This window comes from Artibeus jamaicensis, unplaced genomic scaffold (genome assembly GCF_021234435.1).
Source record: "Artibeus jamaicensis isolate MK-2021 breed Jamaican fruit bat unplaced genomic scaffold, CSHL_Jam_final contig_1015, whole genome shotgun sequence".
Classification (NCBI taxonomy): domain Eukaryota; kingdom Metazoa; phylum Chordata; class Mammalia; order Chiroptera; family Phyllostomidae; genus Artibeus; species Artibeus jamaicensis.
Window position 1 is genome coordinate 431,885 of NW_026521194.1, and position 14,012 is coordinate 445,896.

Sequence of the window (14,012 nt, forward strand, 5' to 3'; positions counted from 1 at the left end):
CTTAAAAACAGAGAACTTTCTCCATCTGTGGCAGAGGCAAACTTAGAGCTTCCAAGCATGAGAAGGATTTCATATGCTTTTACTAGCTGTGAGAGTTAGGGACCCATATTCAGTTATCAGAGAGAGGCCCCCAGGAGCCTTGGACAGCCCCAGCTGACATAGCAAGGAAATGGGGACCACAGTCCTGCAACCTCAAGGAACAGGATACTGACAACCTGAATGAACTTGGAAGTGGATTCTACTTGAAATTCTCAGTTACAACCCAGCCAGCTAACACTTTGTTTTGGCCCTTGTCAGAAACCAGAGCAAAGAAACCCAGACTTCTGACCTTCAGAACTGTTAGATAAACTTATGTTGTCTCATGCCACTGAACTGGTGCTAATTTGCTATGGGAGTAACAAAAAAACTCATAAGGAGACCTTGGGTTAGGCAAAGATGTCTAAGATAGGACATAAAAAACATGAGCCACAAGGGAAAAATTTGGATAAATTGAACTTCATTAAAATCAAAACCATCTGTCCTTTGAAGATACTTTTAAGAAAATAAAAACTTTAAAAACCAAGCCAAGACCAGAAGAAAATATCTACAAAACACATACCTGAATAAAGACTTGAATCCAGAATATATATATTTTTAAATCTTACAACTCAAATAGTAGGAAGACAAAACACTCAATTTTTTTTAATTGGTGAGAAAGAAGATTTGAACAGATACTTCATCAAAAAAAGATATCCAGATGGCAAATTAAGCACATAAAAAGGTGTTTAATATCACTAGTCATCAGGGAAATACAAAGTAAAGCCCCAATGAGATAGCATTAAATACCTACTGCCATGGCTAAAATTTAAAAGATTGACAATATTAAGGGTAACCAAGGATACTGAGCAACTAGATATCTTATGCATGCCTAATGGAAATGCAAATGGTATAGCCATATTGAAAAATAGCTTGGTAGTGTTTATAAAAATAAACATATGCTTATCAACTGATCCAGCAACCCCCTCCTGGGTATTGGAATGAACAACATAGGACCACACAAAGACCTGCATGGGGTGGTCATAGTTGCTTTATTTGTAATGGCTAAAAACTGAAAATAGCCCACATGTGCATCAACAGGTGAGTAAGTAAACGAACTACAGTACATTCATGCAATGGAATACTACTCAGCAATAAAGAACAAACTACTGATGAAGGCAACAACATGGAGGAGTCCCAAGAACATAGTACCAACTGAAAAGAGTGAGACTCAGAAAACTGGTGTATTGGTCTGCCGGGTTGTCGTAACAAAATACCACAGACTGGGTGGCTTCAACAACAGAAATTTATACTTCACAGTGCTGGAGGCTAAAAGCCCAAGTTCAAGGTATCAGCAGAGTTGGTTTCTGTTAAGAACATTCTTTTCCTGGCTTGCTGATGCCACCTTCTGGCTGTATCATCACATGCTGTATGTGCACCCTTGATGCCTCTTCCTCTTCAGCCCAATGGGACACCTGTCATATTGGATTGGGTCCCCACCCATATTAACTATCTCATTTAACCATATTTATTTTGTTAAGGCCCTCTCTCCAAATATAATCACATTCAAAGGTGCTGGGGTTAGGACTTCAATATATGAATTTGAGGGGACACAATTCAGTCCCCTGATGGTGGACTGAATATGCTGATGGTGAATATTATTTCATTTACATGATGCTAATTATTTGACATTTTAGAGACAGGAAAACCATGGAGACAAAGCACAGATAGGTGGTTGCCAGTGGCTGGATGAGGGTGGTGAACTGACTGCCAAAGGGCTCACGGGAGCTTTCTGGGGAGGTAGAACAGTTCTGTCTCAATCGTTGGTGTCACATGGCTCTATACATCTGTCAAAACTCATGAGCCTATGTTTAAAGGGAGTGAATGTTATTGTATACAAAGTATACCTTAATAAACCTGACTTCAAAAAGGCTACATGATCTGTTGAAAGTCAACTGTAATTGAAAAATAAGAATTAAAGTTAAAAAAAAAAACAAGACTACATGATTGGTCCAACCCCCACCCTCACCCAGAATCAGACCCCACATTTTGGTCCCACCTGGCCCACATGGTCTCCTAAAATGATAATTCTTGTGTTTTGCACTCTCCAATGTGTCTCGTAGAAGTTTTCTGCAAGTACCTTTGTAGGGAAGGGCCCATTTAAAAGAACAAGAAGTCCATGGATAAGCCCTTCCCCCTTTAACCAAGTAGAATGATTTAGAATAAATTGCCTACTTTCCTGCCTCCTATCCAGACTAATATTTCATTGTCAAAGTAAGGATTGCAAAAAAAAAAAGCGCAGCTTATCTCATCTTAGAGCACTTGTTTTCCTTCCTTTTACTGAAAAGTGATGATTGAATTCTCTAAAGTGAGGGCACCACCGGCTGCTACCCTCAGAAATGCTGACAATGGAGACGGCAGAAAACAAACTAACTCATCACAGACTCCGTTGGCACCACTTACCATGCTTGGTGCAAAGATGATCACTTTTCAGCAAGAGAAACAACACCTGCCTGGGGCATTCCCACTTCCATTTACCGTCCAGGTCCCCTGTGTGGCCGAATGAAATCCAGGGAAGACCCTAATGGAAGACTCTGCCATCCTGATGTCTCAGGCAGGTGTTGTTTCTGTAAGAAGTCACAGCCCACCGGGTTGTATATGCTGCCAGCTGCCACAGGCAGAGTCTATGCAAGAGAGCACAGCTGATTCAGAAACCTGCTAGTTGTAACTAGCCTTTCACAGGCTCTTCGAGAGAGTTGTGTCTTTTTGCTTTTTGTCTTTTATGAGGTCTGTCCAGAAAAAGTCCAGCCATTGTTAATATAACAAGAATGGTTTGCTCAACATCGATGTAACCTGGCAGCCAGTGAAAGTGGACTGGAATGCACATGTGTGAACAATGACAACTTCATTGTACTAGTCAGTGGGGGCGGTAAACACTCTTGAATGAGCATGTGTACTGTGTGGCTGTCACATTCAAAATGACTGAGTAGACCAATGAATCTGCATCAAATTTTTCATTAATCTTGAACATCTACTCAGATGAGTCAGAAGGCTACAGCTATGGGCAACTGGTGATTGGCAGCTTCATCACAACAATGTGCCCACTTATGCATAATGTCTTTGGCACAGTTTTTTTGACAAAACATCAAATCGCTCGGGAGACTCAGCTCCACTACAGCCCAGATTTGGCGCCCTGTGACTTCTGGTTTTTCTCCAAACTAAAGTCACCTTTGAAAGGGAAGAGATTTCAGACTGTTGATGAGATTCAGGAAACTATAACAGGGCAGCTGATGGTGATTGGGAGAACTGTGTGAGGTCCCATGACACCTACTTTGAAGGTGTGTGAGGCATCATTGTCCTCTGTACACTTGAAGGGGACTAAGATGTCATTGTCCATTGTACAATGTTTCTTGTATCTTGTATCTTCTTCAATACATGTCTCTATTTTTCATATTATATAGCTGGATACTTTCTGGACAGACCTCATATACTACCATATTTTATTCAGTCTAAGAGACCATAGACTCTGAAGAAGGAGAAAACCTACAAATGTAACTACACCACAATGCTTTCTTACTTCCTAGGAGTTGCACTGTGTACTTATTCAAAGAGCTTTTAAACTTATTTAGACAGATTTTTTAATCCTATATCACCCATAAAAATATAAATGTACAGAAAAATTAATCAGTTAGCATGTTCCTTAAATTTATTCAGTCTTGTTTTCTGAAACACATTTTAAATCAGTCGTCAAATTTCATGTTTTGTGATACAACTGTCTTGTAGGCCAGGATTGGCAAATGTTTTTTTAATGCATTAGCATCTTTTTAAGTTGAATGTATTAGGTGACATTGGTTAATAAAATTACACAATTATTTAATACATTACCTGTATATTGCATTAAGGCAAATTTTTCTGCCAAGGGCCAGATAGTAAATAATTTAGGCTTTGCGGGGCGTGCACCCACTCAACTCTTCTGTGATGCAGAAGCAGCCATGTGGACAATACTGAAATGAATGGGCATGGGTGCATTCAAAAAAATCTTTATGGACCCAGAAATCTGAAATCCTTCAAGAGCTGGTGTGCAATTTTTCACATTCTTGTCCTTTGCCAATATTGAGGGGGCCATGTGTCCATATAGAGGAGAAAAGGTGAGTCACTGCACAAGGGCAGCTGCCCTGGGGAGCAGCCCTGACCTTCAGGGGACCTTGCCTGAGTGAGAAATAAACCTCTGTTGTTTTAAGCCACCTAGATTTTTTCCTTTTTTGCACCACTCTTGGAGGTACTGCAGTGCAGGATTGGTGAGCAGAGTGGATGGAGCAAGCTCCTATTCCTTCCTCCTGATCGAAAAATCCATTTAATATATTGTCCTCAGGCAGGAGACAAATCAGATACGAAACTGATAGGAACTGACACTCCACTTGATCTAAGCCAAAAAACTGAGAAGGGACGCCGCTGAGATTTGGTTACTGTGGCGTAACCCTGTCTTATCCTGATGAATATTCCCGGCATCTACATTTGTGAAATGTGCTGCTCAAAGACAATGGCAAAGACCAGGGTTGGGCAAACTGTGGCTCACAGACCGAGTCTGGCCCACTGCCTGTTTTTCTACAGCCTTCAAATGTGAAAATAAAAACTGCCACTGTAACACTCAATTAATGTTATGAGTAGAAGTTACTTTTGATGTCAGAAAATAGAGCTTTAAAATTTTTAAGGATAAATTAAATTGTGTATATTAGATTTAGGACTTATAACTAAGTTAAACTTGGTAGTTTTTTTTGAGATTTTTCTTCCACTCTCTTTTCTCAGATTGCTTAAAATTTCAACAAAAACAAAGACAGTTTGAGTTTTTGTTGGGGAGGGAGTTTGTAGAAAGGCATGTCTTACTGATTAATGAGTCCTTTCCAACTTTTCTCAAGTGCCTGGCATCTGCCAGGTATTGTGTTGGGTACCAGAAGACAAAGGTTAAGGAGCCCTGGTGTCCATCCTGGAGTGAGATTTGCGAATTTGAAAAGAGAAGGTGGTGCTTTGAATTCTCAGAGTTGGGGTTGAAGGAAGAGGGAAGCCTTAGACAGAACATCTAGGGAGGAGATAAGCAGGACTTGAAGCCAAAATAGAAGCCAGGCATGACACAGAAGCCAGTAGAAACTAAAAACAATAGGAGCCTTGCCCACCTATGTTCATTGCAGCACTATTTACAATAGCCAAGATATGGAAACAACACAAGTGACCACCAGTAGATGAATGGATAAAAAAGCTATGGTACATTTACACAATGGAATACTATTCAGTCGTGAAAAAAAAAGAAGGAAACCTTACCTTTTGCAACAACATGGATGGACCTGGAGAGTATTATGTTAAGTGAAATAAACCAGTCAGAGAAAGACAAACACCATTTGATTTCACGTATATGTGGACTCTAATGAACAAAATAAACTAACAAACAAAACAGGAACAGACTCATAGATACAGAGAACAGACTGACAGCTGTCAGAGGAGAGCTGGGTTGAGAGGCTGGTAAAAAAGATGAAGGGACAAAGAAAAAAAATCCCCCAAACTCACAGACATAGACAACGGTATGGAGATTACCAGAAGGAAAAGGGGTGAGGGGAGGTTGAAGAGGATATAGAGAGGATAAATGGTGATGGAGGGAGACTTGACTTTGGGTGATGAACAATTAATGTAATATACAGATGATGTATTGTAGAATCGTACACTTGAAACATATAATTTTATTAACCAATGTCACCCCAATAAATTTAATTAAAAACATAACTTTTTTTACCAAATAAATAAATAAAAAGCAATGGAGGCCTAAGGTTGGGAGAGTATAGTCAAGGCAAAGGATAGGAAAAGGCTCTTTTCTGCAAGCCAGGTGTCCACACCCAAAGCAAAGTGAAGAACCAAGGCCCAGATTTCCCAAGCCATTGGTCCAGCTCTCAGTAATGATGAGTAGGTCACCTCGGGCCAAGCTGTGCATTTGGCAAATCTTAAAGGGAAAGTCCTGACCTCCTAAGCTCCTGCAAGGCCTTTCTAAGCCTCAGCTTCTCCCATATATAAATCAGGAATAGTAGTACCTGCATTGGATCTCATGGATTGGTTCATTCAACCCCCTTGTCACACTGCTTTTGGGGTAACTTCCTGTACTGCCAAGTCTTTAAAACTAAGAACTGCATTTCCCAGACCACTTGGTTCTCAGGGTCTGAGTGCCAACTGTGTCCCCTCAGGTAGAGCCAATCACGTAAAACTGGGGGATAGACCATCTTCCTATTGCTGTTTCCAGGGGGTCCCTGGTGGAAGCAGCTGCTTCACGTCCCATCACAGCTGCTTGACCTCCAAGCAATCACAGCTGCAGTGGCTCACTCCCAACATCAAGTAGTGGTGGCCCTGATTTCCACTCTTCCAGCCCTGCCCATGACTTTGTAAGCATCTAATTCCTGTATGGACTCCTTCCTGTTTAAAATATCTAGAGCAGGAATTCCTGTCTTTAGAAATGAATCCTGACTGATTCACAAACGGATGGCTCATGTAAGGACATCTCACATACAAACTTCTGCAAAAGAACGTATTTCATACTGTTGCCCCAAACTTCCTCAGATTTAAATAACGAGCTAATTCTCATGTTTAAACCAGTTTGGAGTTCTCCTTATTGATGCCGCTCTCTCTGAGCACTGTTGACATGACACAGTTAAGGTTTTCTGGGATCCTGAATAGTAAATGCTGTATTTGTGTATTATGTTGAAATGCAGAATATATTTCTATGTGACAATCATAATACATCCATTGTATTTCTTCATACTTTATTTTATTGAGAAAATGACCCGAGATAATATTGCCCCCTTCTTTTCTTCTTAGCGTTAAAAGCCCTAATTTTTAACTGGGGAAACTACTACTGAACTAAAATTTATTCTCACTTTCCCTTAAAGCCAAGCAGAGCCATTTGAGTAAATTTTGGCCAGTTAGATGTAAGAAAAAGTGTTTTTGTGTAACTTCTAGCAAGTGTCTACAGAAGCAGAGTACAGACCCTTCTTTGCCTGTTGCTCCTTCCTGTTGGTTGGACTGTGAATGTGATGACAGGAGCACTAACAGCCATCTTGGGTCATGAGGTAGTGCACAAATTATGGCAAAGGAAAAGAGAATGAGCCTCTTGCCTACAGAGCTGCCACATCCATTTGGGTTGAGTACCTCCTGATTTCTTTCACATAAAATAAATCAATCTCTAACCTTTTAAAGTCACTGCTATTTTATTTCTACTATGTTATGATATATACCTAAACCTACCCTTAATTAACATAAGGGAAACAGCCAAACTTCTTCCTTTCACACCAACCAGGGACTGTTTCTCAGTTTCTAAAAATAGGAGTATTCTCAAAAGCTGACCAACTGTTGAAACACAGTAAGGCATACTGCCAAAAATATTGATCTAGGTTTAGAATTAAAGACATAAAATAATTTCACTGAGGACATATAAGTATACGCAGCAGCAAAGTATGTAACCCAGATAAATAACTTTGACTTGCTAATATTGTTTTAAAAATCAAATTGGTATACCAAATTTAGGTTGAGTAAAAGTCAAGTTCTTAACCCTAGCCAATGGTCCATTAGGACTAGACTTATTGATTCAAAATGGCTGAGTTTTGCCCTGACTGGGTGGCTCAGTTGGTTGGAGCATTGCCCTATATCCCAAAAGGCTGTGGGCTCAATTCCCAGTCAGGGTACATACCTAGGTTGCAGGTTCAATCCCTGGTTGGGGCCCATGTAGGAGGCAATCAATCAATGTTTCTCTTACATCGATGTTTCTCTCTCTCTCTCTTTCTCCCATTCTCTCCTTCCCCTTTAAAATCAATAAACATATTCTGAGAACTAAAAATGAAAAAAAAGGGCTGAGTTTTTGTTTAAACTGGCCCTCTGCCATTCACTGTATGATTACACCAAAATTGACAGTGCATCCAATAATATAATCTGCTTCTCAGCTCTCTATTCCACAGCCCATAGATCAGAGGGTTAAAACACTGGGCAAATGCAAAGACTCCAAAAAGCACCAGATTTAAAGCAAAGAAAAACTCCCCGCACATCTTTCCCAAACCTATGAATATCAAGGTTGGTATTACATGTAAGCTTATCTGCAGTAAATGAATAAGGACGGTTTTTCTTGCTTTGATATTCGACCTATTAAAATGGCCAGCACGTTTGCCTTCTTTATATATTAGATAGTAACTTATAAGGATAATAGATAGAAGAAGGAGAAGGAAAACCATGCCAATGGCTCTGGAAGGAGTACTGTTCAAAGTCACAGGGCAGAGGGGTTCAGATCTTAAAACAGCAACCAAAGTGGACTTGGTGCCCTCTATGATGAATAAGCAAACATTCTTGAATACAATGATTATCCAAGTCCCAGCCAGAATCTTATATTTAACTGACTCTGCAAAAAACAGAGATTTCAATGGCCAGCAAATGGCCAGGTAAGTGTTGACAGCCATCAAGGCCAGAGTGAAGAGGATACCTTCTCCAAAACTTAGCTGGGCCCCAAACACCACCCAGCACAGCACCACTGGACTGTTGGCCAGCAGGGCCCGCATCCCTTGGAAGACCACCCCCAGGCCACAGTAGGAGGAGATGCACATCAGATGATGGCAAAGGAGGATGTATCGGACCTCTTTCCTCAGTTTGGAATTCTGCGACACTATTGCAATGATGACAATTGTGATGAATGTGACAAAAGAGAAAGTGACCATGTACACAGAGGCCTTCACTGTTGCTTCAAGCCTCAGCCAATCTGAGATGTTGCAGTGCTCAGAAGACAAGTTCATGATCTTCAGGGCAACTTGGTTCCTGCAGGAGAGAAGAACAAGAATGAATCTGACTCAAGGTTTCTCATGTGGTTTTCCAGCTCTCTGATTTGTCCACAGTCTCAAGGAATAGACTGCATGTTTGTCAGCATAGAGGATGATGATTTTAGATCATATTGACACAGATCAAAGAAACTGGAGGTCATCTGATGTCTTCTCTTTATTTCATGGGAAAGACACACACTTAAATCACCTAAAATGAGGATGTAAAAGACATACTTTCCATATGCATCAAATTGCACAAAATCAGGTCAAGATTGTACCCCTTGTGCACCCTCTTCCATCTTTGATTGTGAGAACATTTTAAATGCAGAGCACAAAGCACAACATTGTAAAACTCAACTGGTTAACCAGCAAGCCCTTGTTAACACTTAGTGCTTGCAAAGGTCTGGGGAAGAAGTTAGGGCCAGAGCTGTCAGGAAGGCGGAGATGTCATTGGTGTGGAGACTTGAATTCATGTGGGTTCATAAGACATGAAAGGGAAATTAACAAAAATGATGACAATCATGGGAGATACTTACTGAGTACTTTCTAGGGATCAAAACTGTTCTTAGGGCATATTCCTCACTAACCCCTGAGGATTTCTTTTCCACCACGTAGTTTTATTATGTACTTTTTGCAAACAGGGAAAGGGAGACTTGGAGAGGCTAAGTAACTTGCTCCAGGCTAGGTGAGTATTGCCTAGTGGGACCAGGATTTGAATTTGGAGAGCAACTCCAGAGCCTATCTCTCAACCACTATATGAGGAAGTTTATGTCAAATACAAGGCCAAATGAATGGATTCTCTGAGGCCTTCTTTGGCCAATTTCATTTGACTGGCCAACCCCATTTGTAGGAATATCGTTTCTTGTGTTAAGAAGCTGTAAGATTGAATGTCCAGGAAGGCTTTGCTATCTCAGGATTGCTGAGGGACTGCAACCACTAAAATAGTAAGATGTGTGTGTAGCCTCAAAAATCTTCTCAGCCATGCACAGCAATAAAGGGTACACGGTGTGGCAGTCTAGGGAACCCCTGAATCACAGTCTCTTTGTTGTCTGTCTGGAAGTCTATTATAGATAAACCAACTGTTGTCTCTCCACCTGCACTCCATCCAAAGTCAGGAGCCCACCATAGCCTTGCTGCCTGCTTCTGCATGACCTATATAATATCACCTCTTCCTCCATCCAAGTTGATTGGACCTGGGGTAGAGATCTGACTTATGCAAAAATCATTCTGTAGTCTGTTCTGAGTTAATGTCTGTCTCTTAAAAATTCAACCCAAGGATTTTCACGTAGAGTGTAGTCCACATGTGATGATATATAAGTGGCCTGCTAGTCATTTTGGAGTGTAGATGAGTAGAAGAAAGAGATAAAGAGAAGTAGGAGAGAAGCAGAGATAAGGGTGATCATGCAGCTCCTGAGAGGGCACAAAAGCCCTTGCAAGACAAAGAGAACAGCCTTGGCTCCTGAGCTTCTGGTTCCACCGATAAGCTCTGCATTTTCTGTCTTCATATTCTAAAAACATAACATAGCCGTCTATTATTTGAGCTAGCTCAAGTGGGTTTCTATTCCTTTATTCTCACCCCTAGAGTTCAAAGTATATAAAATAGACCCTGAAGAGGTACAATAAATTTTATTGATTTCCTAAAGGTCATATCACAATGGAGACACAACTATTGCAACTTCCTGAGAATCTAAAATGTCACGGCTTCTTACAAAATCCCTTTCTGAAGGCATATTTTTTTCTGCATGTTGTGTTGTCACCTCTGTGGAGAATTTTTCCTGTCCTGATGAATTTTTTTTTTCATTATCATGCTGTTGAACTCCAGGCACCTATTTTTTCTAGCTTTCAGCTCTCCAGAGAGGGATAGAAATTGTAACTGTCATTGCCATACTTACTCTCAAGCTTCTTTTAGCTGTGGATTTTTCAATCAAAATCTTACATAAGAATACCTCAACAATAAACAGAAAAATGCACATCTGTCCACAATGAATGCCCCTCTTTAATTGTTCCCTCTCAGAGCACACCCCTATACCTATCCTCAGGGTACCACCCCAGAAACGGGGGCTCCCACAAAGACTATGAAAACCCTGGTAAGTTGGCACAAGCAATCTACCCTTGGACCTGGGGCATCACAGGAACTGGCTCTAAGCTTAGATCTACTGCTCACAAGGAATATGAATGGACATTGAAATAGTCACATTTCTCTGGCCCTTGGTTTCTCGCATCACAGATGTTCAACATCACCAACCTCCACATCCTTTGTATCTACGGAGTCCTCCTCACTTACATCCTCAGAGGCCAACACTTACCTCGGGCCTGGAGAACAACAGCCTCTGCCTCTGCCCCAGAAGCTTTATCTTATTCCCCATGCTGGAGCCATAAATAGAACAGTGGGCTCTCTAGGACAGGGCTTGTCTTACCCTGCCAGGGACCCTGTAAGGACCTGAAACCCAGCCTCTGAGCCCCAGGCTCAGGGTAGCCACTGCTGGCAGGTTCCACAATGGTGGAGGGCTCCCTGTCTGCCTGGGCCTCTCAACAACTCCCACTTCTAAGCTCAGTGTTGCTGGTTTTGGCCCAACCTATGGGTTATACTCACCATTATTAAGTCTTGCTCCCCACCCACTATTCTGCCCAGAATCCCAGTCATCAACTGTAGCTTCCCAGCTGGGTTCCCGCTCAGCATGACTTCTCTGCACCAGGATGAGGCCAATCTGCCCCCTCACACACACACACACCTGTCCAGTTTATCTGACTGCATCTTCCCAATAGCAGTGGGCTGGTCTTGGCCCATCGTCTTCTAAGACTTGAAACCCTGCACTGAGCATGAGTGTCACTGTGCTTCCTTTAGAATACAATTCTAAAAGCTGTCCTTTTCCCCTTGAATTACTGCAGCTGCAGCTCTAACAAAGGCAAAACCACCAACCTCCCCCCACCTTTAAATTGGAAGTGCTTTCAAGGAACTATTTATTGAGACTGAGCAAGGGCTACTTTCTTTGGATTTCCAGTATGTTTAACACATGAATCAGCGGGGCACCTTGTTCATCATTTTACTCAACCAATCTTCATCAAGCATTGACACTTACAATGCAATCCTCAACAGTGAGGTTAAAGGTGGTAAAATACCATCACTGCCATACGGAAGCTTCCCGTCTAGTGGAAGATGCAGAATACAATGTAATTAGAGAATAACAACACAAAACATCATGTCTAGGTTTACTCATGTACCAAACGTATAAGAAAGTTGGGTGTGCTCTTGGAGGGTTGTTTAGAAATGGAGGGATCACCGAGGTAGTGGGAGAAAGCTCCTTGTAGGAGCTGAGACCTCAACTGACTTTTCAAGGATGAAAACTAAAGCAAAGTAGGGTCAAGGGTGAGGGGGGAGAGAAGAGGAGAGGTGCAGATTCCAGGCAACAGGAAACCACAGGAGCCAAGGTGGGACCATACCTGGTATGCTCAGGGGGCAATGAACAGATCAGTTTGGGCGGAGAGATGGCTTGTGTAGAGGACTAAGGGCAGACTGAGGCTGTAATCAGATTTGGAGGGTCTTGATACCACTCCAAGGGTTAAAACTTATTTTGTAGGCCCTGCATGGTTAAAATTAGGCACAGCACATGCCATAGGTTAAGAGCCAACAGGAGTCCACCCTTGCTTTCCTAGCAGACTTTGATAGGCGGTCTGCAGAGCAGGCAGCTGGGCCAAGGAGACATTTGCACAATGAAGACATTGCCACCATTGGGGGTGGTTCGGGATACTTCTTGAACACATGAAACCTCCGGGAGGGCTGCAAATCTGTGAAATCAATGAGGGCTACCATCATTGCCTTTCCTTTATTTATGACACCTCAGAAAGATCAGTAATTTATTCAGGATTGTGCAGCCAGAAAGAATCTCCCAATCTCCAAATTTAAATCCCTTTTCAGAGGTATATTTTTATGTCAAGAGTTAATGGCAGCCAAACCCATATAATAATTCTTCCTCTATTCAATCTTATTTCCACTTAAGGACAATTCCTTGAGCCTTCTTCTTCTTCTCAAATCAGAAAATGGGGAACACCCATTTCCTTCTAGCCCAAAATGTTCCTTTGGCCTCAGCTTTGAAATAACCCCCTGGTGCTAAGGGACTCCAGGAAAGAATGCATCATATCCACAACTGCCCTGAAAAGTCAGAACCAGCCACCACCGCTCCCTGCAAAAAAAACCCCAAAGAAAGCAGATGTGTGGGGAGGGCTGGACTGGCTCTCTTCCCTATTTTTTGTATCTTTACCTGAGGACATTTTTTTCATTCCTTCTTTTAGAGAGAAAGGAAAGGGAGAGAGAAAGAGAGAAAAATCAGTGTGAGAGAGAAACATCAACTGGTTGCTCTGTCCACACCCCGACTGGGAATCAAACCCACAACCTCAGTACGTACCCTCACCTGGGATTGAACCTGCAATCTTTTGCTGCATGGGACAACACTCTAACCAACTGAGCCACACTGGCCAGGGCACATCCCTAATTTTTGTCCCTGCTTCCAACTTAGGACCAATGAGAGAAAGCCCAATATGTACCTCTAAACAGTCACATAGGCTACCCACTTCCAGTTGGCCGCCTAGAACTCCCCCAGGGCCATAACCACCCCTCAGCGCAAACCTGGACCTTCCCCTTTCCCCACCAGAAAGCTTTCCCACTCCTCTTTCTGACTTGGGGTTTCCACCCACACCTCAGGGATGACGGCTGCCTCCCTTGCTACATAGCAAGCTCTGAACAAGCAGCCCCTGCTTCTCTCCTTTGGTTGGTCTTGGTCTGTCCCCATGCCCATATACAAAGATGGTGTTAGTGGCTCCACAACAGGACATTTGTTTTGCTGAGGCACCTGTAGGAGCCCCTCTTCCTCTCCACCCTGTGCCCCTCCTGGTAAGGCAGTTTGGGCCGAGTGAGGCAGATCCCTGTTGGGGGACTAGCAACCGCTACCTTGGCCTCATCGTGGGATCTGGTCACTGAGCTGGGGAATCCCCCTCTTCTCTCACTGCAGAGGGTTCACAAAGCAACCATTCTGAACCAACAGCCCACTTCAGAAGAAGAGCAAGTGAGTATTGGCTGTGTGCTATGTGAGTGGAAGGCCTGCGAGGGAACATATGACGAGACGGTGACACAGACAAAATATAATAGTAGATAGCATGTATCAATTTTTC

The 14,012-nt window shown here is 42.3% G+C and overlaps 1 protein-coding gene and 1 non-coding gene across 6 annotated transcripts in view; both read right to left on the bottom strand.

The window, feature by feature from the left end:
- Positions 1-1,068: 1,068 nt before the first annotated feature.
- LOC119041977 (uncharacterized) overlaps positions 1,069-14,012 on the bottom strand; it is a 35,476-nt gene continuing 22,532 nt past the window's right edge. For all 5 annotated transcript variants that reach the window (XM_053664524.1, XM_037135510.2, XM_037135509.2 and 2 more), the window contains one exon: positions 1,069-8,844. In XM_053664524.1, coding sequence (XP_053520499.1) covers positions 7,908-8,844 — 937 coding nt within the window. In that variant the 3' untranslated portion in view covers positions 1,069-7,907. The remainder of the gene's footprint in view (positions 8,845-14,012) is intronic.
- On the bottom strand, positions 4,273-4,463 carry LOC119041979 (U2 spliceosomal RNA). The gene has a single exon (XR_005081137.2). It is a non-coding gene; the product is annotated as a U2 spliceosomal RNA (small nuclear RNA).